Source organism: Engystomops pustulosus, chromosome 6, assembly GCF_040894005.1.
Source record: "Engystomops pustulosus chromosome 6, aEngPut4.maternal, whole genome shotgun sequence".
NCBI lineage: Eukaryota > Metazoa > Chordata > Amphibia > Anura > Leptodactylidae > Engystomops > Engystomops pustulosus.
The window spans coordinates 136477866-136505304 of NC_092416.1; the positions used below are offsets into that span (position 1 = coordinate 136477866).

General features: G+C 39.3%; 2 protein-coding genes across 2 annotated transcripts; one reads left to right on the forward strand and one right to left on the reverse strand.

Moving 5' to 3' along the window:
- On the reverse strand, positions 1–9125 carry DNAAF19 (dynein axonemal assembly factor 19). The gene is made up of 4 exons (XM_072111220.1): positions 8761–9125; positions 6625–6769; positions 4746–4878; positions 1–561 (listed from the first exon to the last, which is right to left on the reverse strand). The coding sequence occupies exons 1-4, from the start codon at positions 8777–8779 to the stop codon at positions 154–156; spliced, it is 705 nt and encodes a 234-aa protein (XP_071967321.1). The 5' UTR covers positions 8780–9125; the 3' UTR covers positions 1–153.
- Positions 9018–26527, forward strand: EFTUD2 (elongation factor Tu GTP binding domain containing 2). Its single transcript, XM_072111219.1, has 28 exons — positions 9018–9176; positions 10357–10478; positions 11754–11919; positions 12380–12458; positions 12539–12614; positions 12742–12807; positions 13174–13209; positions 13473–13563; positions 13822–13904; positions 14594–14760; positions 14851–14975; positions 16987–17050; positions 17186–17276; positions 17359–17494; positions 19771–19898; positions 20327–20520; positions 20603–20714; positions 20874–21014; positions 21220–21321; positions 21431–21513; positions 21604–21690; positions 21772–21898; positions 22872–22959; positions 23045–23163; positions 23736–23830; positions 23921–24074; positions 24168–24275; positions 26173–26527. The coding sequence occupies exons 2-28, from the start codon at positions 10368–10370 to the stop codon at positions 26266–26268; spliced, it is 2925 nt and encodes a 974-aa protein (XP_071967320.1). The 5' UTR covers positions 9018–9176; positions 10357–10367; the 3' UTR covers positions 26269–26527.
- Positions 26528–27439: the final 912 nt, after the last annotated feature.

Below are 27439 nucleotides of genomic sequence, written 5' to 3' on the forward strand. Positions count from 1 at the left end.
TACTGGAAAGATGCTTTATTTTACAAATGTAAAGTAGAACAGGATTCAAGTTTTGTTCCCAGAATCAGGAAATTAGACCAGATTACTACAATAAATGGAAATCTGGGATGAGAAGACTAGTTAATACTCATGCCAGTTATGATAATAGATTAGTTAGTTTCTTGACTCATTGACCTTATACAGTGCCATTAATGGCTGTAGAGTTTGTTTCAATTTACCATCAGCTTTGTTTTCATCATTTACTAAAGTCTTCAGCTTCATAAACAGCCTCTGGCAGTGGTCCATCTCATCTTTGCTGAGGAAGACCAGGTTGAGGTCGAAGCGTGGAGTTTTTGCCAAACACTGCAATATCTCCATCACTTCACCCACCTGCATGTCCTGGAGATACTCATCAAATACACAGAGGAAGTCCCCCAGCAGTCCGGAGCATACTTCTGCATGGAAGATAAAGGATAATTTTTTAGCCCCAAGCTGTAAGAGGAAATTATATCTTTCCTTCTGATCTGTCCTGCGCCAATCACGGGAAAACTCTGAAGCATTTCTTGGTTCTGGTAGAGATTCCTATATTAAATATTAAGAGAGATATGGACAAATAAATGACAGGTACATTTAATGTAAATACCAGATTACAAACCTTTGCCCACACCCAAACTCACAAAAAGCTGAAATTACCCTGATTTCAAAGTAATGGATCATTACTTAGTCAATAACCAGTTTGGACTATTCATATTTCTCTTAATTTTTTCCATGGTCCTAGAATCTTATTAGTAAGGCTGCATGCACACGACTGTATGGGGGGCATATGTTCAGCCACAAGCTTGTGTCCCCCATAGACGGCAATGGCCGAACGGAGAGATACAGTACTTCACACAAGCTGGACTGTACACAGGAAAATTATACGTTCTTCCTATCGTCCTATCTTACCCTGTGTTACGGCCCATACGCCCTGCATTGTTATGGAGAGGGGAGGGGTCACCCGCCCGGCTACGGCCTGGATACGTTCGTGTGCATGCAGCCTAATGTATCGTTGGCTCCTGCAATTAACTCTTGTGCTACATCTTCAGAGCAGTGGTAAGCAATGCGACACTAAACTTTCGGCAAAATGTTCCTGTGTCCTTCTTTTTACTCTTCCTTATTTTAGCAGTTTCTGTAAAAAGAGCCACTTGTCCCCTTACACCACTGACAACTGAAAGATAAAAGAGCCTGATAATGTTCCTAATGACTTAAAAGTGTTGTCCACTTTATGCACATTCCAGCAAATAATTGATATTGTTTGAGTAATAAAAAGTTATAAAATTTTCCAATATTATTTCTGTATAAGTTCTTCATGGTTTCCAAGATCTCGGTTTGCTTTATCATCATTTTTTTCTGATAATAGCTTGATAAAGAGGCAAGGGTACCCGCGAAACATGTACCAATTGACCATTGCTTTTAACAATTGTACTTGATTTTATCAATAAAGGAAAAAACTTTTTAATAAGAAACAGAACACTAATGTTTATACTGCAGAAAGGATCTTAAACAACACAAGGAGCGCTCCAACAGATCTCCACTGTTTTCTGTACAACCTTGCAGTCTGCTTGTCATAAACACCGGTCCATGGTCATGTGATGTCACACAGGTGCACGGCTTGTTGTAACAGAGCTGTAGTCAGAGCTGTGTGATACTAACAAGCCCTACACCTGCTAATCACATGACCATGGACTGGCGTTTATGTACAGGAAGTAAACATAGAAGCTTCCTATAGAAATAAAGCAGAAAACCGTAAGGAATTGATATAGAAAGTATGTTGGAAAATTAACTTTTATTACACAAATAATATTATTTAATAATAATAATAATATTTTCTGTAATGTACTTAAAGTGGACAACCCCTTTAATGCTTTACAGTCTAATCTGGATAGTCCGATCTCCTTAGAGAGCTGAATCACAAAGGGAAATATTTTCTAGGTATGGAAAGAGTTCATCATTGGCCTTCTTATCTTTCTGAAGTGGACTGACCTTGGGAGACTTTCAGATACACTACTCAATGCAGGAGAAGAGAAATCACAGAGAAGCTGCTTTACTTAATTAAGGTCAGAAGGTAAGAGTTCTCCTTATGGAGAGATTGCCAATTATGGCCGCCTTATAGGCATGTGGAGACTTAAAACCATAGATGCTCCACTACGGGATTCTGGGAAGTGTGTTTTCCAAGGTGTTAAATGGGAAACAATGCCTCCTTTTGCTACCTTAAAAGGCAGCCCCCTAAAGCGTAACTGTAAAGCTGTAGTGATTTTACCAAATTATTATATGTGATTCCCCCTTTTGAAAACAAACAGAGTAATGCCTACTTTATGCTGCTCACCCTTTTCTTTCCAAAGTTCTACCATTTTCTGTTCTGAAAGTGTTTGAAAAAATCTCTCACTAGAGGTGAAGTGGGCGGAGACTAATTTCTGTCAGTCTATGCCCTCAAGCTGAGGCCAGTTAGCTTGCCCATGCCCAAAGATCCCATGATGCCTTGTGTTCTCTCTCAAAGTAACTTAGCATTAAATTCATTTAGTTTCCCACAAGTAAATACACTGAACACTGCACAGTGTAGATACAGGATGTATATAGTGACAGCCTGGCAGCTTCCATCACATGGAGGAGCAGGGAACATGTAATACGTGGTAGAAATCATTAGTACACCAGTTACATGCAGCCTATAGCCTGTCATGTGTGAGGGTTAATAGCTTATCTGGACAGAGCTGATACTGCCAATGACAAGGAGGGGACGGGAGCAGCAAGAATAGCAGAGACAGACATATAAAGTTCTGTAGTATCACAGACTGGACTGGAGGGACTCTTCTGTGAGCAAGGAGCAGTGGCTCCTCCCCTCCCTTGAATCCTTGGTGTAAACAACATAGGGATTCATAAGGCTCATCAGCACATGGAAAGAAAGCCGCCATTACAGTAATAAGGTAATCTGAGGGCTATAGCAAGGAAACTACTGAATATAGGTAACAAAGATAATAGGCAAAGTTGCACATCCCAAGAGCTATTGATTTGTGAAAAAAACCTTTACAGTTACTGTTTAACACCAAGTATGACCTACAACTCTAAAAACATGATGTGGGATTAAGCCAAACCAGTATATCTATTCCAGAAGGAACAGACTCCCAACTGTAGACTTACTTAATTAAAGGGGTATTCCAGGAATCAGCACAATTCATATACAAATGTGTCCTTAAAATATAAGCAGATATGTAATTATTTCTTATTTAAAATTTTTTCCCCTTAGCAGAAAGTGCTGATGACATAGACTGTAATGAAGAATTAAAATGTTAATCAGTCCGTTAATTTCTTCTGTGCACAGAAGGCACACGACAGAAGATGGCCGCTGGTCACATGTCCACATCACATGTCCTGTACCTGCCTGGGCAGGTCATGTGATCACCACTACGTTTGGCTGTATTCGGTTGGTTGCAGTGCATCCAGTATGGACAGTGTTTTGGTGATGGCAGTTACAAATCGTTACTATAGTAACAGAGCAAGAAAACCTGTTAGATCATCACTGGAAGCAGAGCATAAGAGGGAGGAGGAGTTACTGAGAACTAAAGCATCATGGGACTTGTAGTTATAGATGGCGGCCATCATGGTGATAATTCTGCCTACTTTAAAGAGGCCATAAAATTTTGTGAATCATAAAATCAAACTATTTAAGCTCCATTTTGTGACTAATGACATAGAGTTTTGTTACATTTATTTATAGCATCATAGGTTTTTGTATCAGACGTTCATATTCCCGGAATTTGATTAAAATGTTCACTTACTCTGGAAAATCTACCATCAAAATCAAGCATGGTAAACCAGGATTCATGAATCCAAACACTGTGGTTATGATAATCTTCATATATTTGTTATCCAATACCTCCTTTCTTCTAACATCAACTTTTGAAATTATGTTAATGAGATAGAAGTGCTATGGGGGGACGTTAACAGAGCATCTCCTTGCTCTGGCTTCACAGGGTGTTACACTGTCCAAGAGCATGTCTCACCCTCCCCCCTGATCCCTCAGCACTTCTTCCCTCCTTCTGCCTGCTGTAATCACAGACAGGGGGAAGTACTCCTGCACAGTGTAACAACCTGATTTCCTTTAAAGGTCTGAGAGAATGATATGTCTCTTTATACTGGAAATTTCTTCACCCAGAATGCTATAATCCAGAAAGTCTCATAAACGAGTATATATCTTCACATTAATCCAGAAGCAAAAGATAAAGATTAATTGATTGTAGACTTCAGATTGGTGGAGATCCTAAGTGTCAGACGCCAAGCAGTGTAATAAGTATATTAGAGGGATAGGTCTTCAGTATCAATATACCTCTTAAGGTTTCTGGATTCTATAATGGTCCTATAATTCATAAAATATAGTAGTCTAGAAAACACATGGTCTCAATGATGCTTGAATTATCCATCGATAGATTGTAGTGATGTCACTGTACTTGCATTGACAGGTTTCACACACAGTATGGCTCCCTCTGCATTATAGAGGAGCACATTCAATGTAAATAATACGATAATCTGGTCTTAAAAGGAGCAAATATTCACTCTCATAACTGCTAATGAAGCAAAGGTAAACCTCAGTCAGGGAACAGGGAAAATTACTGGAAGTAATGAAATGGATACAACTGGATTATAAGAGAAGATGGAGTTTCAGATAGTGTGATAAAGAAAAGAGGCGAGCGGCTGGGACAAGCAGATGTAATCAATTTCTGTTTCCGCCTCACCTGTAACACGGCACAAGCTGGCTCTTTGGACGAGCTGCTTGTCGTGGCAGTCGGGTTCCATGGCTGCTTCCTATCGCCTCCAATCTTGTCCTTCCGCTCCAAGGGTTTCAGGTTAGAAGCTGCTACAATGTCTCTGCGGAGAACAAATGAAAGTGGAATTCATAGAAGAAATGAAAAGTTTAATCTAGCAAAAAGAACATCAAACTTTTCTGGTGTCTCCAGTGAGAATTATAAATGTTAATCCTAAAATGTAAAAAAAAAAAAAAGAAGAGAAGGAAAATAACGAAAATTGGAGTAAATGTGTTGTGGAATAATTAACACATGTGGAATAGGAAATCGCCCTGTTGCTTTTGAGCGACGGGGATCTGATTTTCAATAAAACCAAAAACAGTCTAGTGTCTAGTCCTTCCTAGTGTATGTGTGTCTGAGACAAGGATATTAGATTGTAAGCCCCACTAGGGACAGGTTGCTGCACAGCACTGCAAAATAAGTTGACACTATATGAGAAATATCAAAAAGAAAAAAATAAATTCTGGGTGGTAAAAATGCACAGTGATGTACTATTTGGGCATGGTGATATGATAGAGGGGGTTATGATTTGAAGAGTGCCCTATTATGCTGCAGCCAGAAGATAAGCAATATATGGAATGTAATATAAATATAATGCACAGGTCCTATTGATAATAATGGGACTTTCCAGTCCTCATGCACCTTGGTGTGCAATTATTGTATCACTTCTACTTTACTCAGTCATTTTACATTCATCTATATTACATATGATACAGAATCTTTGTATGAGGATGAAATAGTGATTATTTCTGGTCATCATATCCCTGAAGGCTCCAGTTATAATCCTTTTCTAATCTCTCCACATGTGCTTATCACTCCATGAGTCTTATAACATTAAACTAGCTCAAATCTTCACATTGGCTCCAAACTTCTGAAGCCTCTTGTCTACTGTTCAATCAGTCTGCATAGACTGGAGACAGGCTGCATAGACGGGATGGACAGTTTTGAACAACTGCATACAGAATATGGATTTTATAGAAAGAAGTCTTATCAATGTCTACAGTTTTTCTACAGGTTGTTACTATTGAGATCATTGTACATAGAAAGTTCATTCAGAGGCAGCATTTGACCCGGGAGTATCAAGGGTCCTATCTCTATAATGTACATTTCATTTATGTACAATCAATTGAATTTATTTATATGTATGAATTTATTTGAATAAAAAATAGAGTATCTAGAGTAGAGAAGAGTGCAGGAACATTATTCCAAATCTATTCATTAATTGTATATGACATGGGAATGTACACCTCTTGAATAGACTTTGAAAGAGGTTTTGGATTTGATTTATTATGTGTTGACATATGATAGCCTGTTGACCCTCTGGCGCAGCTATGACCTCTTGCTGTATCTGGCGGCCAACTGCACAGCGTCTCATTTTTATGCCAGGGCCTGGCAAAAGCTACACTAGCATTTGCACTTTTGTGGCTTTGAAGTCCTGATAAATACCCCCCTTAGGGTGTTAAAAATTTTGAAATCTTAAACTCTGCCTTTGATGTATTACCATGGTGTAATATCATTGGCCTTAAATCACTGGATGCTTCTTCTATAACAATAAACAGGTGCACTGATATCACAAATAATATTATCCATGTAGAGTAAATGGTTGTGCTAACAATTTGAGTGCCTACGGAGTTCATAGATAGTAGTGGAGATTTCCCACTTAGCTATTTAGGGATCATTCTCCACGACAGTGCCAATTTGTGTCTTGTATGCAAGAATATGTGAGGTTCTGTGCTGAACCCTTATTGTAGACCAGGTACCATCATCAGTAATATTTATGCTAACCTGGTATCTGTCCTAAGAGACATACCTGAACTCCTCATATGATGCCACTTTCTGGTGAATGGCACGAAATTTTGCAGCATTCTCCCTTTGATACTTCTCATCTGCAGCCACAGCAATGGCCAACTCCCGTTCCAACTCCCGAAAATCAAGTACTTCTGAATTATTCATTGCTTAAAGTAAACAGAATATAAGTATTATCAATACACAAAAATCTCTGGAAAGAAAAGAAGTACAAACAAAACAATGGAATATTGCTATGAAATTCCAGTACGCTATTGGAAAACAAAGCTCTAACCTTTGGAATCCCCTCTGACTCTGAGAAATGAGGGGGTGGGGGGGGGGGGTCCTAATCAAGCAATGTGAACTCTTCATTGGCCACCTACGGTGGAGATAATGGCAACTTTTTCCTAAACAGCCATCTGGTCATAAGCAGTGTACAGTGAATGAAAATGTGTGACACTGCCACTGCAACCACTTTGTTCTTAGAAGTAGTTGCCTATCCACCAGTCATAATATGATGGCACATCTGGGTGGTAAAGGCAGGTTTTTTTTCAGAAAACCCCTGGGATCCTTGGACAGGGGTAAGAGGTGCTACACTGGACCAGCACACCGGGGAAAGGTAACTGTAGGATTTTTTAGTACTTTTACACCTCCTGAGGCCCAAATAAAATAGAAGTTGGATCCCAAACAAACCCTTTTACCCTCTCTGATCTCCTGATCCTACCCTGTGGCTCCTAGTCAATTAGTGTTGGTGGTGTTGGTGGTGAAAACATTTTTATGCATGATTGCCTGTGAACCTCCCAGGAAATACAATGAGGTCATGGGACTCTTTGACAGCAAAACCACAAGGACCGGTAAACCACACATCAGTTCACTTTTCTAGGTTTTAAGTCACAATTCTGCTTATTTACTCATTGCATGATAGGGCATGCCAAAGTTGGCTTTAACAATTAGAATAAAAAGGGTCATTTTGTCCTTCACCGTTTCTGCAGAGGTGTACCAACTGTGTGCATGACATAGGAATTTAACCCCCAGTCAGGGGAGCATCCACCAGTTTAAAGTAAAATCAAGCATGATAAGCCAGGCACACATATTCATAGATCCAGACACCAAGACTGTGGAAATCTTTTATTTGTAATCCATGGCTTCCTTGCTTCTAAAATCAACTATTAAAATTATGCTAATGAGTCTTAAGAGCTCCTGGGGGTGTTACCAGAGTCCCTCCATGCTGATATAACTTCCTCCACTAAAGTGAGATTACATAAAAGGGCATCTACTATCAGGGTAAAGGACTGTATGCAAATGAGCCTGAGGGGCTGCAGGATCCATACAGTCTTTCATCCTGGTGGTAGATGTCCTTTAAACAGAGTGAGGGGAAGTGCTGAGGGAGCAGAGGTGGGTGAGAACGGCCTGTGAAGGCAAAGAACAGAGGGGTTCTGGTAAGGACTCGCAGAATCCTTCTGGATCATTAGCATAATTTAAAAAGTTTCTTTAAGAAGGAAGGAGGTCATGGATAGTCCAGTGCCTGGATCTATGTGTAAATGCCCCTGGTTTATCATATTTGATTTTGATGTTAGATTTCTGTTAAGGGGGCAATCTGTGAGCAGATGCTTCTCTGTTACACACATTTCCTCCTTGTGCGTAGGAGTTGAGTACTATACGGTAACATTAGTATTTCAAAGTAATATTCTCCATCCATACATAACTTTTTACTCTTAAACACACTATATGACATAAAATAAAAGAGGAAGGAATAAAACTGGTGTTTAAAAAAAACACTTAGAAAAAACTATTCTTCCAAAGGAAGTATTGCGTTGCACATTTAGAGCAGTTGTACACATCGGTGAAAATCAGCATTGTGCCAGGTGTTTATATAACAGAGGACATATGGTTGCACTAGATGCAATACTTTATAATGGATTAGTGCCCCTGGCCATTATTATAATGGACTATACAAGCTATCCGGGAAAAAGGAGAGTATTGCCAAGTTTTGGAGGGCACTCATAGACTATGGTTTATGAGTATCCATGGGAAACAGATGCCAGATGAACCAATATAATAATGTGTGTGTGTGTGTATGTGTGTTTGTGTACTATCACTATATAACAGACCACGGGCATCGATCCCGTTATTATGAATGAGAATAAAATTACTTTCTCACCTTGCGGTTCCTCCATCATTTCAGCAGGAACGCTATCACCATAGTAACAAACTTCCCTCGCAGCATAGGTTAAAATTCCACCAATCACAAGCCGCGGCGTCACAGCACAGGCCTACGCTGCTTCCGTGTTTTTATAGGTGTCCCTGTCGCTGCCTATTCGAATTGTTGTGCACATGAAATCCATATTGTTTTAATTTTATTATACATACAAGATAATGAAAAGATTAAACTGGCATTGAGATTTCACAATGATTGGGTTTTTATTTCCGGCATGCTGCGGACAGCGCTCTGTGAACTTGTGGTGGAAGTGCGGGGTCCTTTGTGGCCGGTGTCGCAGGAAGTGTGTGTGAGAGCGGCGTGAGCGGGGACAACGTACTAGGAACGTGTGACACCGGGCTGTGAGCGGGAACCTGCAGGTGAGCTATACAGGCCGGGCTTCAGCTGTATGTATCCTGTATCACCTCCCGTGATCCCCGCCATTGTTCTGCTGAAGGTCCACGTTATCCGGAACATAAGACTTCTGCACAGGAGCTTTTTATTCACATTTTCTGACTACTTTACATATCTGATCCGTGTTCCCCAAAGGATTTGTATATTAGTCTATGTCCCTGCTTGCTGTCAGTGAATGAAAACATTATTGCTTACATCCAGAGGATAAAAGAATTCTTATAGACTAGGACTCTATTCATACCCGTGCTATTGATTTCAGTGTTCTCTCTTTTTCACACTGTTTCACATTTTGTGTTCACCCCCAACATTGGATCAGTTGGGGTGGGGGGTAAAGTGTGAAAAAGCCCATTGACTAGAACGGCTCAGTAAAGCATCAGGGAAAATCACTGAAGCCAGGAAGAGAAAACCAATCTGCATGTGTCCGTGAGACAAGATGGTTTAGTGAGAAATCACTGATGTGACAAAAGATGCCAATGTGGAAGAGTGCTTTGGATGGTCATCCTTTGGGAAATATGCTACATGCACTGGAGGGGTTTCCTGGACCGAACCTTTTATCACTGGACTGAACTTAGCATGTCAGTTCAGTGAAAGGAGAAATTGGCTATTGTATACCCCCGGACTGTGCAAGTACATTGTCCTTTTCTACCCTAGTCTACATGTTCTTAGGTTAATCTTACCTGGAATACCCTTTTAATATTTATGCATATACATGAAATTGTCAAGCCCCCTCTATGCCCCTAATGTTGTCCAGTATGAATGGTAAAATATCTTAGTGTTGAGCCAGTCCCACACACAACGATTGAGGACCTGTCACCTGTCCTGACATGTTTATTATGGTAAATATGTAGGCAGTTTATGTATCCTCTGTTTTTCTACCTAAAATAAATTGCTTTGTTACAAGCTTAGGACTCATTTAGACAAACGTGTTCTGGAGAGGAGGAGGCACAGTGACTGGGCGTCAATGGGGACCGGCAATCGCGGCCAGATATCAGTCCCCATTATGTTTGTGTGAATGCACACTTAGCGTATGAACTGCAAGAAAAGTTGCGACAGGACAGGAGAGCTAATTTTTGAACATTGCATTAAATAAAGGGTGCCACTTTTTTTAGCCATGTTCATTCAGACTTTATTTCTTTTCTTATTCAGAGCCTGCAGACATGGACGCTGACCAATATGATGAGTTTGGCAATTACATTGGCCCGGAACTTGACTCTGACGATGACGACGATGATGAAGACATGGGAAGAGATGACAGGGATGTAGATGTGGTAAGAACTGGTTCACTTTTTTCAACCTAGCTCCTGTGACGGGTAACAGGAATATCCCCTATTCAGACAATGGTTATGAACATCCTGCATTGTACATGGAGGAATCTGGATTCGATATCAAATTTGAGCCAAGATCTTAATAATAAATCACTTATATATCGCCATCGTATTCTGCAGTGTTTTACAGATCATGAGGTACCTATACAAAAAAATAAAACAACAGTATTGAAGGCTTTTCTTATAAGAGCTTACAATCTAAATCTTTCTATCTTTTCAGTCAATCTTTAGAAATGAAGTTCTTTGAGAAGTACTGAAAGTTTTTTATGCATGTGAAGTGACACTTATTGCAGTTATGCACTTAAAGGGAACCTACCACCACGGATCTACCTATAGAACTAGATCGGGTGGTAGGTGGATTTATAGGACGTGAGGATAGCCCTTTTAAGGGCTAATCCTCACCTCCCTGCAATTTTTGAATAACTTTTATTTGCCTAGTTACAAACGGACCTCTGGATGTTGGTAATTTACTGTACTTTAGCCCTAGGCTACAATAAACAGCTATAACAGTTATTAAATGTGTTTGCAATTAAAGCTTTATTGTTGCTCCTGGTTCTTGTGACAATCCAACATTTTTAAAATGCAATTGTCACAGAGGCTAAAAAAATTTATCTGGAGTTGCAATTATGAAATATACAGTTCTGATTGCATAAAACAAACCTACAGAACCTATCTTGTTCGTAATCCGAGGACTGCCTGTACAGTACTGTAAATTAAAGATCTGTTTGATTGCAGTATTTCTTTAAAGGGGTTTTCCCACGAACACAAGTTAGGCCTATCCACAGGAGGCCTCATCACTGAGACCCCCACAGATCCCGAAAACAAGGTGTTTGGGGTCCTAACCTACCTCCGTCGGACCCCTCGTCGCTCCGTCAGAGTAATGGAGTAGACAGCCACGCATGACCGTTCTGCTCCATTAATCTCTATGGAGCTGACGGAAATTGTCGAGCGCCGCATTTTCGTCACCACTTGTTTTTGTGATCTGTGGGGGTCTCATCACTGAGACTCCCAACGATCAGCAAGTTAGGGCCTAACTTGTGTTCATGGGAAAACCCCTTTAACTTGATTTCCTCTAAAGTGGATGCTACTCATTTGTAACACTAAATTAGAGAAAGCAATTGTGATTCAACGTGGCTGCCATAGAGCAAAGACCATACATACAAGGTTTACATGGGTTGGGTTCATTTCCCTTATCATAGTGCTCTTTTCATGTTACAGGCGGAAGATGATGACGATGATGAATACATGGGAGACCCTGATGAGGACCGCACAGGAATGGAGGTTGTTCTCCATGAAGACAAGAAATATTACCCCACTGCTGAAGAAGTCTATGGGCCTGAGGTGGAGACTATTGTGCAGGAGGAGGACACACAACCCCTTACAGGTGAAAGAAGAGATATTCATTACATTTATTCCTGCAGAGTAAAAGTACTGTTCTTGGCTAAATAATGCCAGGGAAGGGTACAAAGCTCCAAGTAATGTAAATAACTATTCATATATTATGTTAGGAGATTTATGCATGGAAGCCATAACAATAATAAAATGTATAGAATGACTGGAGCCATAATTGCAACCTCTGGTTGAGGGGAAATCTGTCTTATCTGCTAGGCTTTGGCTTATCTGAAACATTTCTATTTAATACCCATAGTTAATCAGTTATATCATGCGTGGCACTACTGTTAAATACACTTTTGACTATGATTCATTATTGACATATTGTAGATGCTTCTTGATTTTCTTGTCTAATACAGGAACATTTATGAAATTTTTATTATAATATTTCATAATCTTGGTTGTGCATCTGTTAGCTATGCCATAGACTGCTGTATATTTTTTTTTTATAGAACCTATTATTAAACCTGTGAAGGCCAAAAAATTTTCAATGATGGAGCAAGGACTGCCTGCTACAGTATATGCTATGGAGTAAGTATTGTTTACGTTCACATTTGTCTTCTTTTAAGGGGGTACATTCAAGCCCTTACATTTTCTTTAATTTCTTACAGCTTTCTGGCGGATCTCATGGATAATTCAGAACTCATTCGGAATGTGACACTTTGTGGTCATCTTCATCATGGAAAGGTGAATGTCCTGCTAAATTCATATTCTTTATACAGTTCCATTTACATGGCAGAACCCAGAGCTTCATTTTGATGCATGGCTTTCTAAGCCTGATACATTGACCATTTTCATTTTATGGTTTTTCCAGACCTGTTTCGTGGACTGCCTGATTGAGCAAACACATCCAGAAATCCGCAAAAGACATGATCAGGATGTGAGTAGATGTAATGCATGTACAACCAAGCAATGCAGGGTATCCTATGTACCATCACTGCTTTGTTTTGTTTCTCCTGATAGCCCTCATCCCTGGTGTAAAAAAAATATCATCCTATTAGAAAATTTTTAATACTGCACCAATAAGTAAGTCTGAGGTATCAATAAGTTATTTCTCTCTAACCATCTGCACATGCCCATTGTGAAGTGCTTTTCATGCAGTTGAATACAGATGTGGCTACAGAACTCCTCCACTGAGAGCGGTTGTGCAGACATACAGGCTTATGCACCTTGTAAGCTGTTAGTATAATCTCGCTTGTCCTTGTGTTCACTGCTTTAAATGGATGTCTGTCTGTTCTCTTTTTAGCTTTGTTATACCGACATCCTTTTCACAGAACAGGAGGTAAGCATGCAGTAATCACATATACAAAGCATTCAACTTGCAGTTGAAGGAACACTCCAGTAAAAGCTAATTCATTGAATAGTACATTGTGCAGGGTCTGAAGGGTGGAGCATGATTCATTTTCATTGTATTCTTAGAACCTAGAGTCATGCTCCTCACTTGAGGCCCTGTAAAATGTATAATTCAATAAATCACCTGTGACCTAGAGTGTTCCCTAATTACAATAACTAATAAGTGCTGTAATTTATATTCTCTTCTTCCAGAGAGGTGTTGGTATGAAGAGTACACCGGTTACTGTTGTCCTTCCCGACACAAAGGAGAAATCCTATCTGTTTAATATCATGGATACTCCAGGTACGGTTTAAGTGATGAATGACTATATATAAGTTGTTATGAACACCTTGGGTTATTTTACCACTCATTTCGGATATATCTTTTGAAAAAGCAGTGGTGGTTTTTAGGTTACCGCTATGATGTTTGTACTTGAGAAGTATAATGAAGCTCTATTAAACAAGTTGGGTTTCACTTTTCTTTAACCACACATATAATTTACATTACCAGACAGGAATGATGCTATACAGCTTCAGTATAACTGATCTTGCCATCTTGCAGGTCACGTGAACTTTTCAGATGAAGTCACAGCTGGGTTTCGGATATCTGATGGAGTTGTTTTGTTCATTGATGCTGCTGAGGGGGTAAGAATGCAATTTTATACTACTGGTTTTGTGCTAAAATATATAAGAACCGGTTGAGGGCATGTTATTCTGATGACCCTTTAAGCCCTTGCCACTAATGGCATTTTGCCACTTTACATTTGTCTTTGCACCCATCCTTTCAAAAGCCATAACTTTTATTTTTCAGTTTGCAATTGTGCTTCCTAGTGGCACCATTTAGTTTTCCATGCTGTGTACTAAGACACTCCATGTGGACTCACTGTGCATTCCAAAAGCCTTAATTATGCCATATTGTGCTCCAATACTCTGCAACCTCTTCAGATTGCATCCAGCTTGTGTCTCTGTGAGCTACATGATCTGAGACACAAGCAGTCAAAGATATTGTCAAATATGTGAGCTGCAGCTAAAGCTGCAGTTCCTCCATAATTCTATTATTCTACTTTAAGCAATTGGCAACTGTCCGTCAATTATTAGGCTTATTTTCTTGTGTGAAAATGACGGGATATAAATCGATACAGGGAAAAATGCTTAAAGGTATTGTCTAGGTTTTTTTTAAGGACAGATATATAGGTGTTTTTTTTTTTTTTAAGTCTGGAAAACCCTTTTAAAAATGTTAACAGTATAAATTTGTTTTTAAATATTTTTGTAACGTTCTTTCTTTAAATTCTTAGGTTGTTCATCTTCTATTCTTTTATTCCCACCACTGATAGGTAATGCTGAACACTGAGCGTCTAATCAAACACGCTGTGCAAGAACGCTTGGCTGTTACAGTCTGCATTAACAAAATAGACCGATTAATTCTTGAGCTAAAGCTGCCACCCACAGATGCGTATTACAAGCTGAGACACATTGTAGATGAAGTTAACGGATTGCTCAGGTACAGAGCGTTTTGTTTGTTGCATAATGTGGTAGTAGTAACCTAATTCAGCTAGAGGTAGAGCTATAATGTTACTGTGTTTCTTTGTAGCATGTATTCTACAGATGAGAACCTGGTCTTATCCCCACTTCTGGGCAACGTCTGCTTTGCAAGTTCACAGTATAGCATCTGCTTCACTCTGGGCTCATTTGCGAAGATCTACGCAGACACATATGGTATGTTAAGTATTCTCTAGCAAAAAAATACTTTAAAGTAGGTTATTTGCGTTCCAGTCTTAAGAAAAGAAGGCACTGATGCCATATGAAATAAATTAAGTAATAATTTCTTATATTTTCATATTAAAGCTGTGCGAATACAGGCGGTCCCCTACTTAAGAACACTTGACTTGCATAAGACCCCTAGTTACAAATGGACCACTGGATAGTGGTAATTTACTGTACTTTAGTCCTAGGCTACAATAAACAGCTGTAACAGTTATCAGAGGTGTCTGTAATGAAGCTTTATTGTTAATCCTGGTTCTAATGACAATCCAACATTTTTAAAATTGCCACAGAGACGAAAAATTGGCTTGGGTTACAATGATAAAATATACAGTTCCGACTTACATAGAAATTCAACTTAAGAACAAACCTACAGACCCTATCTTGTATGTAACCCGGGGACTGCCTGTAATTCAATTAAATTGTCTGTTCAGTGAAATGCAATTCTGATTTGGCCCAGATTACTAAAATCCATGTTGGTTTTGCACAATTAAAACATTAGAACATCCACTTGATATTTGGGTGGCATTGCTACAACACAGGACATGTATAAGAGATACTGAAAATGTCAGGGAGTATTTATACCCTCCAAGACTCTGCACTGTAATGCTGAAGCCACTCTGCTCTGTTTTTGGGAGAAGTCTGATCTTTTAATGCAGATTTGGGAAATGCTCAGCTAAAAAGCTATACAGGCGGTCCCCTACTTAAGGACACCCGACTTACAGACAACCTATAGTTACAGACGGACCCCTCTGCCCACTGTGACCTCTGGTGAAGCTCTCTGGAAGCTTTACCATAGTCCCAGACTGCAATGATCAGCTGTAAGGTGTCTGTAATGAAGCTTTATTGATAATTCTTGGTCCAATTACAGCAAAAATTTTGAAACTCCAATTGTCACTGGGGCAAAAGAAAAAAATTTGTCTAGAACTTCAATTATAAAATATACAGTTTTGACTTACATACAAATTCAACTTAAGAACAAACCTCCGGACCCTATCTTGTATGTAAACCGGGAACTGCCTGTACAGACAGAGGACCCTATCCGTGTGTACAGAACTCATCCCAGGGTCTGGGGACATTTATAACTTTAATCTGCCTACCTAATAACCTCTGCTACATGATCTAATTACATATATTACCAATTAACTGTATGTACCTAGTTGCTCACCAATTTAGCCATTTGCCTTTTTACGTTCTCCCTCCAGAGGGCCCCTAAGGTACACTGTAGAGTTGATCTATCTAGCTGCAGGCACTGTAATGACATCTTGAAACTTAATTTCAGTTTTACTTGCTGAGCAGCCTGACGTTATTAAAAATATTAAAAGCTCTTATTCTTAATGAAATTTCCTCCTCAAATGTAATTCCATTACAAAATACTTTAGAAATTTGTTATCTCTATACCTGCAACTACCATTATTACTAAAAAAAAAAAAGTTATACCCAAGATGAAGAAGAATTTGCACCTTTCTATTTCTATTCAATTTTTGTAATATTGACTGCATGTGCTTGTACAGCTAGAGACATCTAGTGGATGGATACAGAATTGTAAGACGATGTCTGAAATTAATATTAAGGTTTATTGTGAACAGAGGCAGTTCTAAAGTTGAATTTGTATGTAAGTCTGAACTGTATATTTTATAATTATAAACCCAACAACAATTTTTTGGTCTCTGTGACAATTGGATTTTAAAAATGTTGGGTTGTCGTAAGAACCAGGATTAACAATAAAACTTAATTGCAGATGCCTCTGATAACTGTTACAGATGATCATTGTAGCCCAGGGCTAAAGTATAGTAAGTTACCAACATCCAGAGGTCCGTTTGTAACTACGGGTCATCTACAAGTCGCATGTTCTTAAGTAGGGAACCACCTGTATGTGTGTATGAAAAGGATTGCTCAAACAACAATGTCAATTGTATTCCTTTCTGTGGTGGAATTATACATTCATGGATTTTCTGATCTGCAGGAGATATCAATTATCAGGAGTTTGCCAAACGATTGTGGGGTGATATCTATTTCAACCCAAAAACGTAAGTGACTCAGACTGTAAGCATGCCCCCTAAACTCTATGAAGAATGGACTGTGTAGCTCTTCTGTAGTTTATACAAATGGGACTGTGGAAGTCTGATAAAACCAAAACATTAACTTTTTTTTTCTACTTTCAGTCGTAAGTTTACAAAGAAAGCCCCAACAAGTAGCTCCCAGCGGAGTTTTGTGGAGTTTGTCTTGGAGCCCCTGTATAAGATCTTGGCTCAGGTAAGCACTTGTTTTATTCTAGTTATTTTCTTCAGCAGAAAGCTTTTGTTATTAGATAGTTATGATTTTGTTCCTTTTATAGGTGGTAGGTGATGTAGACACTACTCTGCCTCAGACACTCGAAGAGCTAGGCATCCATCTTACCAAGGAGGAACTAAAGCTTAATATCCGTCCACTACTGAGGCTTGTATGCAATCGCTTCTTTGGAGAATTTACAGGTAATGGTTTAACCCAGTCTGTATACTGGACCAACTTACGCCAGGTCCTGGGACAGGCTAGAAGTGGAGAAGGACTGGCCATCTCTGCTGTTTTGCACAGCCTGACAAATCTGCTCTAGTGTATAATCTGTCTAATATGTGTCTGACTATCTATCATCTACAAATTATCTATCATCTTTATATCATTATTTATCATTATTTATCTATCATCTACAAATTAGATGAAGTTTAGAACACCAAAACTTTAACAAAAAAAAAAAATGAGTGTCTTATATGAATTTTTGCTCTTAAAGTTGCATTGGGTCTTATTTTCAGGAGAGGTCTTATTTTTCCATGAACAAGAATTCACATATATTGATGAACAAAAAAAATCGCCTTATATGCTGTAGTCCAGCCATCACATCAGTATAACCATCTGAATCCCATCAAAGTCTTGTGACTTTATTTCCATGTACAATAATCTATGGTACATTTACCAATTACGGAATTCGTAAACAAAAAGCAACATTTATTTTTTTAATATGAAGACCATTATGTCGACAACTTCTCTAACTTCCTTATAACTCTCCAAACTCAGAATTTTATGCTGAATTTCCTGTGGATCCATTTATATTCGAACCACTGGCCCCAATATCTCATGTTTAGTAATAACACTTTACTTAAATGAGCCCTTCTTGTGCAAGTAGCTGCCCGTAGTGCATTAGCAGCGCAGCTGTTGTGATTTTATCCTATGAATTCTTCACCCATGTCACAACCACTTGCAGAATGTAAATTATTTTCCAATACTAATGCACGGCGTGTAGAGAGCTGTAACAATCACTGCCGCAAAGTCTTATTTAGGGGGAAAAATGCAGTCTATTAAATAAGTACATAAATATTGAAGATGACAGAACCAACAATAAATCAATTACATTGTACTGCAACTTTATTATAGATTTATCAGGAGAACTGTTTAACATCTAAAATAGATATATAAACTATCCTATATAACAGTGATGGCTAACCTTTTAGAGCCTCAGTGCCCAAACTTCAACCAAAAGCCACTTATTTATTGCAAAGTGCCAGCACAGCAATTTAAGCAGTACTTTATTTCTCCTTATTCATTAGAGAAAGAAGCTTCACTTTATTTTTCTGCTGCTTTTTTCCTCAGTGAGCAGTGTATTTGAAAGCTTTCAGAGATTTGTCCACCACAGGCAGAAAAGGCTAATTCTTTCTATACCTAAAACATATTTTTTTCCTTAAATAATTATCTCTCTGGGATGATTAGCCTATGCAATACACAAACATATTGATTATTTTCTGAAAGTAGAAAACCCCTTTAAGTCATTAGACACTTATAAGCTTCCTTTAGATCTCAGCTTGTTGGTGGAAACGGGATAGAAAGCTGATTTACACAGACTGCTTAGATACGGAAGAAAGGCAGAGATAGAGATGAGCGAGCACTAAAATGCTTGAGTGCTCGTTACTCGAGTCAAACTTTTCCCGATGCTCGAGTACTTGTTTCGAATAACGAACCCCATTGAAGTCAATGGGAGACTGGAGCATTTTTCCAGGGGACCAATAAAATTTGTCATTTTATTGAGAAATAAGGAAGTCAGTCCTGTTTCTTCGTTTTGTTTTTTTTTTTTTTTATTCAATGGAATATTCGTGGAACTTCAAAAAGGAGAATGACCCGTGTTAAACATCTTTAATGTGTTCTTCACACATATTGTTCTTCACATACTATTTTAAAGAACACCTTTGTGTACTCATGTCTTTTGATAAGTTAGCAGATGTACGGAAACATCTGCAATGTGTTCTTCACTGTGTTAACTGTGTTCTTCACTTAAATGATCCTTAAATGATCCTGTGTTCTTCACTGTATTTCCTTAAGTGAAAGCTCGTTCTCGAGTAGGCGAAATACTCGTCCGAGCAACAAGCCGTTTCGAGTACGCTAATACTCATACTCATTTCTACACAGGAACATATTTCTTTCATAGAATTACAACTTTGTAATGTATTTTATGTTGTAAACACCATTGATCCATGCATTTGTTTGTTGAAAGTTTTCTTGTGCTTACTGTACCCATTGCCAGTTATCATTGGTATTTTGAAATATTACAGATATTACAGATATTTGTACACAGATACTTTGTGCCCAACTAATCGGATAGCCATATAGTAGCATGTAAAACAGTGTAGCTGGTTGTTTTTCAGTGCTCTTGACTTGTCTTCCACATTTTGTTGTGATTTACAATTGGGTATAATCCATTCCACATCGTCCTCTTGTTTTGCAGGTTTCGTGGACATGTGTGTCCAGCACATTCCATCTCCAAAGGCTGGGGCAAGAGCCAAAATTGAACACACATATACAGGGGGAGTAGATTCTGAGCTAGGAGAGGAGATGAGCCAGTGTGATCCTGAAGTGCGTAAATCTTCATTGTTTTATGAAATATTAAGTGTTTCATAGAAATTGTATATGTGAGGGACGCTTTAGGCCCCTTGCACACTAGCGAATATGATGCGTCCAATTCGCATGACACTCGCATTATGTGCTTGCTGGAACGTTTGGCCTAATCACTGACAACCGGAACTGATTTCACATAGTAGGTTCAGTTCCGGTTTCTCAGTGTTCAGGCCGAACGTTCCAGCCAGCACGCGCTGCGATTGTCATTTGAATTGGACACATCATACTCGCTAGTGTGCAAGGGCCTTATATTTATTGATATGTAGATAGTCTATTAGTTGCAACTCTTGAATATAAAATATTACACTTGTATGTTTAAACCTTGAGGCATATACAGTATATTAGATTAATTTAACATTGAATTGTTGGTTCTTGTCTCTTTTCAGGGACCGCTAATGTGTCACACAACCAAGATGTACAGCACAGATGATGGAGTGCAGTTTCATGCCTTTGGTCGTGTGCTGAGTGGGACTATTCACGCCGGGCAGCCAGTTAAAGTCCTCGGTGAAAATTATACTTTAGAAGATGAGGAGGATTCTCAGGTCTGCACAGTAGGAAGACTGTGGGTGTCTGTGGCTAGGTAAGTGATGACATCTTTTATTGCTAATTATTGATATTTGCCATTTCTTGTTCAATTCGAATGGGTTTTCTGCTCTGAATAGGTATCATATTGAAGTAAACCGAGTGCCAGCTGGAAACTGGGTACTTATTGAGGGCGTGGATCAGCCCATAGTAAAGACGGCCACCATCACAGAGCCAAGGGGCAACGAGGAGGTAAACGCATAATGGTCAAAATGCATTTAGTACTTTAAAACACTTTGGGAGGCTCTGATCTTGAATGGGGTATATCTGCTATTAAAAATAGTTTATGCTGGTTATAGGAATTAATCAGAAACCTGGAAAGATGTTATAGATTATAACTTGATCTTCTAGGCTCAGATCTTCCGACCACTGAAGTTCAACACCACATCTGTCATTAAGATTGCTGTGGAACCGGTTAACCCTTCAGAACTGCCCAAGATGTTAGATGGACTTAGGAAAGTTAACAAGAGCTATCCTTCTCTCACCACCAAGGTAACTTCCCAATCTACATATTATGTATGCAAGGAAAGCTATACAGAGATCATTCTTCTTTTTTGGAACCCTAGTAATATTTAGGTTACAATTTTTTTTTTTTTTTATTGATGATGCATTGTCTTTTTTATTTAAACTTCTTTCTTGTGGTGTATTGGATCCTGATTGTGGATCTACGTTGTAATGATGTTTTGCGTCATTGTAGGTTGAGGAGTCTGGGGAGCATGTCATTCTTGGCACCGGAGAGTTGTACCTTGACTGTGTTATGCATGACCTCCGCAAAATGTATTCAGAGATTGATATTAAGGTGAGTTCAGATTCTTGTACTTGTTATATGGTAACAGATTCTGACATAATTCTATGTCCCCGACAGCCTTATAGGTATATTCTTACTGTACCCCTCCATAATCTTTCAGGTGGCAGATCCTGTGGTGACGTTTTGTGAGACTGTTGTGGAAACCTCATCACTGAAATGTTTTGCTGAGACCCCTAATAAGAAGTAAGTTCATATCTATAAATGCCAATTGGAAATATATCCATGTTCACTGGTTAACTATTAATTATCTAACCTTGAACATCCTGTCTGCAGGAATAAAATCACAATGATTGCTGAGCCATTGGAAAAAGGTCTGGCTGAAGACATTGAAAATGAAGTGGTGCAGATCTCATGGAACAGGTATGATTCTAAAGCTTGATTTTAATGTGATATTGTTTTCAGTGTTGTCTTTTAAATTTTAGCTTTTATTCCGATTTACAGGAAAAAATTAGGAGAATTTTTTCAGACAAAATACGACTGGGATCTTTTGGCTGCCCGTTCTATTTGGGCTTTTGGACCTGACACCACTGGTCCTAACATCTTGGTAGATGACACATTGCCATCTGAGGTAATTACCTAGTTATCTGTTGAAGTCCATTGTTTTTCAAATAAATCTACCATTGAAATCAAGTATGGATAAACCAGGTTCACTTACTCATATATTTAGGCACCGTGACTGTGGTAATGTTTTTATATTTGTTGTCCATGGCCTCCTTCCTTCTACAATTATGCTAATGTGACACAATGGCTTTGTGAGCTTCACGGGCTGTCTCCCTCTGTCCCCCTGACATGCTTGAGGTATGCAAAGTAGTGACAGAAATCTAAATTATAGTGGTCAGTCAGTTCGGCTGGCTAGAGTGGAATCTCCTTTGTATTGGAGAGATGGGCTCCCCCACTACTCTCTTGGCTGATTGTTCTACAGGCTAGCATACCAGCTAGCCTGTATTGGAGGTGTCTGGTTGCTCCCATCTTTGTGATGGGTGTTTGTTGTTTTTTAATTTGTTTTTAACGCATATCAATAAAATTTTCATTTTATACCATATATAGTATTTTATTTTAGGCCCTATAACACCAGAATCTATATGGGTTTTGTATGGTTATTCACTTTGTTGTACTGGTGTGGGGGCCGCATAAATTAGGGCAGATACGCAACTGACACAGTAGCAATCGTATGTTCTTTCTATATTATGAAAGGTTGACATCTCTCTACCAGCTACAGGAAAACTGGGGACTCTGGAGCATTTGCACGTCATTAAGAGAAGACATGGCTTAATTAAATCTACATAAGTGTGGTCTTATGGAAACCACTGTAAGATATCCACTTCCTAATTATAAGCAGGGTTTCAGAGGGCAGAATAAACTTTGTTACAGATTCCCTTGAAAGTGATAGTTTGGTCTAAAATAAACACATACTGGGCCTTATAAAGAGATTGTCAATACTTGTACAATAACTATATACCCGATGTAACAATTGTACAGCTTGTTATGGCTAGTGCCATATACAGGGGGGTTGTTTATAACCTTTCTTTATATTTCTACAGGTGGATAAAGCATTGCTGAGCTCGGTGAAGGACAGCATTGTACAGGGATTCCAGTGGGGGACAAGGGAGGGTCCACTTTGTGATGAGTGTTAGTATTTAACATGCTAAGGAAAAACAGTCTGGCCCTTTATTGTTTATGACATGTTTCACATATTTATTTTGTTTCCATTTAGTAATCAGAAATGTGAAGTTTAAAATCCTAGATGCAGTCATCGCTCAGGAACCATTGCATCGAGGAGGTGGGCAGATAATTCCAACAGCCCGTAGAGTAGTATACTCTGCTTTCCTGATGGTAAGGTTATCTCATGTTGATGGTTTGTTAGTATCTGTATATACTGTAATTGACATAATAAAATAAGCCATCAAAAGATTTTAGAAACCTTTTTATAGATTTGACTGCATGGTAAAAGTGGGGTGCACCTAAAAATTAGACTTAAACTTTGGCACATTGTTTATTATAAGGTTAGATTACATTAATGATTAATATGGTCCAGTTTCAAACTTTATCTTTGCATTGTTTGACCTAATTACATATGCCCAGGTAAATGTAGAAGATCCTTGTTTAACACAGTGTGCCATATGTAATACAATGGGGATAAAGAGGCACCAACATCCCAAAGTGGTTATGCTCTTCTTGACCCCAGTGACGTTGGGCGAATCTCTGGGATACGGTGTACTGGGTCCCAATGGGTATTGGGATAAAGGCCATTTTGGTAGTTCATCAACACTTTTCCTGTTTCTTCTCCATATTGTTTACGTTGGGATTCTAACACAAAGACATGTACCTGTGTAAGAGTAATAGTTTTCTTTTTCCAGTATAATGTTAATTTATAACAGTCTTACTTGTCTTGTACCACTTTACAGGCCACTCCTCGTCTCATGGAACCATATTATTTTGTGGAAGTTCAAGCACCTGCAGACTGTGTCTCTGCTGTGTATACTGTTCTGGCTAGAAGAAGGTTAGTGTTACTTTACCACTCATTATATTTTGTATACAGATGTCATAATATTTTATGGACATCTGTTTCACATATTTCTGTGTCCTGCAGAGGCCATGTCACACAAGATGCTCCTATTCCCGGTTCACCACTCTATACCATAAAAGCCTTCATCCCAGCAATAGACTCGTTTGGTTTTGAGACAGATCTACGCACTCACACACAAGGACAGGCTTTCTCCTTGTCTGTCTTTCATCACTGGCAGGTAATAAAAGAGTGGAGAGGTCTGTGTCTTATCAATAGGCAACACATTTCTTCAGTATCAGTTATTAAATTGGCTTCTCCTCTTTTTTTACAGATTGTTCCAGGAGATCCATTGGATAAAAGTATCATAATAAGACCTCTGGAGCCCCAACCAGCACCCCACCTTGCCAGAGAATTTATGATCAAAACAAGACGTAGGAAGGTATGGTAAACCTTAACAGGAGAAGTGATTTGTGAGGGTTTATAAACATGCACAACCCTGAAATGGGTATTACAACTATAATAAGTAAATAAATATGACTACGTAGATCACTTGTAACTAGTTAACTCCTTCATGCTCTGCTTCATACATGTATGGAGGTTTTGTCAAGAGGGCTCCCGGGCTGAGCCGTCTTCATATAGAGATGGGGTTTGCAGCAAAAACCCACTGTTAATACCCGCGGTCGGGTATTAACCCTTTCAATGCCACCGGCGGTATTTAAAAGACATCCTTGTTGCGATCGTCGCTCTTCCAATCCTCATTGGGGGCTGGCGATCAGTTGCCATGACATCCTCTGGTCTGTCAATGTCTAATTTCTGCAGATTCGTTAGAATGAGCCAATGCCTCATTGTAATGAATACTGTGCAAAAATGTCATATACTACAATACAGTATTGCAGTGTATGGTAGGAACTATCTGTGGGTTACTGTAACACCCGTCTCCCTAGAACTGATATAACACGCAATAAACAGCAAAATTCACAAACACGTTAGGTATGGCCGCATTTTAAAATGTCCAATCTAACCGGGTTATTGCCGATGGTGAACCCCATAACAGAAAATGGTGCCAAAATGTCCGTAACGCTACTTTTACACCAGTTTACATCACATAAAAGGTTGCACAGTCCTCAAAATGGTAGCAATAGAATAATAAAGTCACTGAGAAGTAAACTTTGTTACGCCAAAAATAAGCACTCACGCAGCTCTGTACACAAAAAAAATTATGGATTTTTGAAGGTGGAGAGAAAATCTGCCATCAAAATCAAATTATTTTTGATATCCATGGCCTCCTTCCTTCTAAAATCAACAATTAAAATTATGTTAATGAGCCAAGAGGATTCAGGGGGCGCCTCAGTGCTGTAGTTTTACAGACTTGCACTTTTTCCCCTTCTCCCCGCTCCCTCAGCCGCCGCTGCCCCCCTTCTTTTCTGCCTGCTTTAATCTCGCACAGTGAGAGGGGAAAGTGCTGATGCATAGTGTAATGGCCTGTGAAGCTACAGCATAATTTCATTTTAGAAGGAAGGAGGCTATTGTTTACCGAGAAATATAAGATGATTACCACAGTCATGGTGCCTGAATCGATGAGTAGGTGTCCCTGGTTTATCATGCTTGATTTTTAGGGTAGATATCCTTTCAGAGATATACAGGGGTCTCAACAATAGGACCACTAATGAGGTACAGCATATCAAGATGTATTCTATTGCTTGTGCTAAAATACCCCTTTGAATTAATATCATCCTTCGTTTAACTGGCAATCGCATGGATTCCAAGCAGCATGGATATTTTATCTTTGAAGAACACCTGTATGCAAAATCCATGCCTTTGTCAGCATTCTGAACACTGCCACTAGTTTATAAAACTTAACTTTACATTACTTGGCTCCTTGCTAGCAGTGTGTGGTGAGTCCCAGGTGGAAGCCGCAGCCTGTGTGTCTTTTTTTTTATCTTGCGTTCTTACTCTCCTCCACACCACCGTCCGGAGGGAGCTGGATGAGTGTTGGAGGAGAGAGAGTATGCATGAGAAGACTGAGACACAGGCTGCTGCAGCTGCCCCTTTGCACTGGGACTCCCTACATGCTGCTGGCAGGGAGCCAGGTAATGTGAAATAAAATTTTTACAAAGTAGTTGCAGTATTCAGAATACTGACAAAGGAATGTCTATAATCAGCATAGCATAGGCTATTGGAACTTTTCACCAGATAAAAATTTCATTCCTGGTAATAGGTTAGGTTAAGGAATCAAAGCAAATTCTTTTTTTTTTTTTTTTTTTTCATTTAACAAGTCTAAGTAAAACCGTGCTAGTGCATCTGTCTATAGATTATTATCTGGTCTTTTATTGCAGGGGCTAAGTGAAGACGTAAGCATCAGCAAATTTTTCGATGACCCTATGTTGCTGGAATTGGCCAAACAGGATGTGGTGCTGAATTATCCAATGTGAAGTCAACGAGATGCCGGTGTCATGAGGTCCTTCTGTTAAGTTTGTTTTTACCGTCTTCTACTGGTATGGTAGCAGGACAGGTCATCACCTTGCTGCACCCGCGTGCCATTGTCTTGGGGACGATGTGAATTTTATAGCGGATGTTTTTCCCAACTATTTGAGTCCATTGACATGGTAAAGAATATTTGACTCTTTACCTGAGGAGAATTCTTGTGATGTGTACATAATGTTTATTTTTTAATAAACCTTTTCATCTATATTTTCTGTTGCTTTTTTAACTTTTGCTCTTATTTTATTTGTATTTGGCCCCAGTTTGATTTGTTCAGATAAAGCTTACATAAAGCATATGTACAGTATGTAGTGTGTTTTGTGTAAGGATGTAAAAATTAGATTTTTGTGACCTTCTCTGTAATGAGAATTACAGGCTGTGCTGTGGGGTGCCTCTTCACCCAGCACAGGAGTTTTTCTGTGTTCCCGTAATGGAGGACCAGACAACATCTGAGAAGGGAAGCTGGGTAAGGTGTGGTTTCTTGATGCCCAGCTAAAATTAAGAGGTTGTGATAAGGTCAGGGGGCATTCAGGTCCAATAATTCAGAGGAAGAATTGGTTTGGGGTTGCTTCTCTGGAAAGGCAAGTACAGGTTATATGGGCTTCTGTTGATCCTGGTGTAATTAGAGACTCATACTTGATGTTAGCATAGGCAGTGGCTCAAGAGGGGAAGACTTGGGACCACATACTACCTGCTGAAGAAATCTACTAAGCTCTCACTTGGGGGTAAATTAAAAGTTAAGACTGCCAACATGAGGAGAGAAAAAGAACTGGACCGCACATCCACACATGATACAATGATCTACTGCCGCTAGGCTACATTATATAATGAACTCGAGGTTCTTAGTTACATTTTGATCATATTGTATAAGCCCACCAACCACTTTTTGGTGGGTCCCTACGCTATTGTGTCCGGCATCACATGGCGTCCACCACCGCCGCAGCACAGCCCCGGCAGGGACCAAGACCTGGTTGCCCCCCAGCACCCGTACTTGCAGGCATAGCCCCCATGGCTCCAGGTCCCCACCAGCACCGCACCACAGAAGCGGCGGACGCCATGCAATACCGCACCATGTGAACAGGAAAAAGGCTCACCATGTGTGAACAGGTGTTGAATACTCAC

Excerpts from the sequence above, each read along its gene's own strand:
- DNAAF19 (XM_072111220.1), bottom strand. Across the intron at positions 4,879-6,624 it reads GCATCATATGAGGAGTTCAG|AGACATTGTAGCAGCTTCTA; the intron begins GTATGTCTCTTA and ends TGTTCTCCGCAG. Across the intron at positions 562-4,745 it reads CAGCTTGTGCCGTGTTACAG|GAATCTCTACCAGAACCAAG; the intron begins GTGAGGCGGAAA and ends TATTTAATATAG.
- EFTUD2 (XM_072111219.1), top strand. The coding sequence starts at position 10,368 with ATGGACGCTGACCAATATGATGAGTTTGGCAATTACATTGGCCCGGAA. Across the intron at positions 21,015-21,219 it reads ATCCTTCTCTCACCACCAAG|GTTGAGGAGTCTGGGGAGCA; the intron begins GTAACTTCCCAA and ends GCGTCATTGTAG. Across the intron at positions 23,831-23,920 it reads ACTGTTCTGGCTAGAAGAAG|AGGCCATGTCACACAAGATG; the intron begins GTTAGTGTTACT and ends TGTGTCCTGCAG.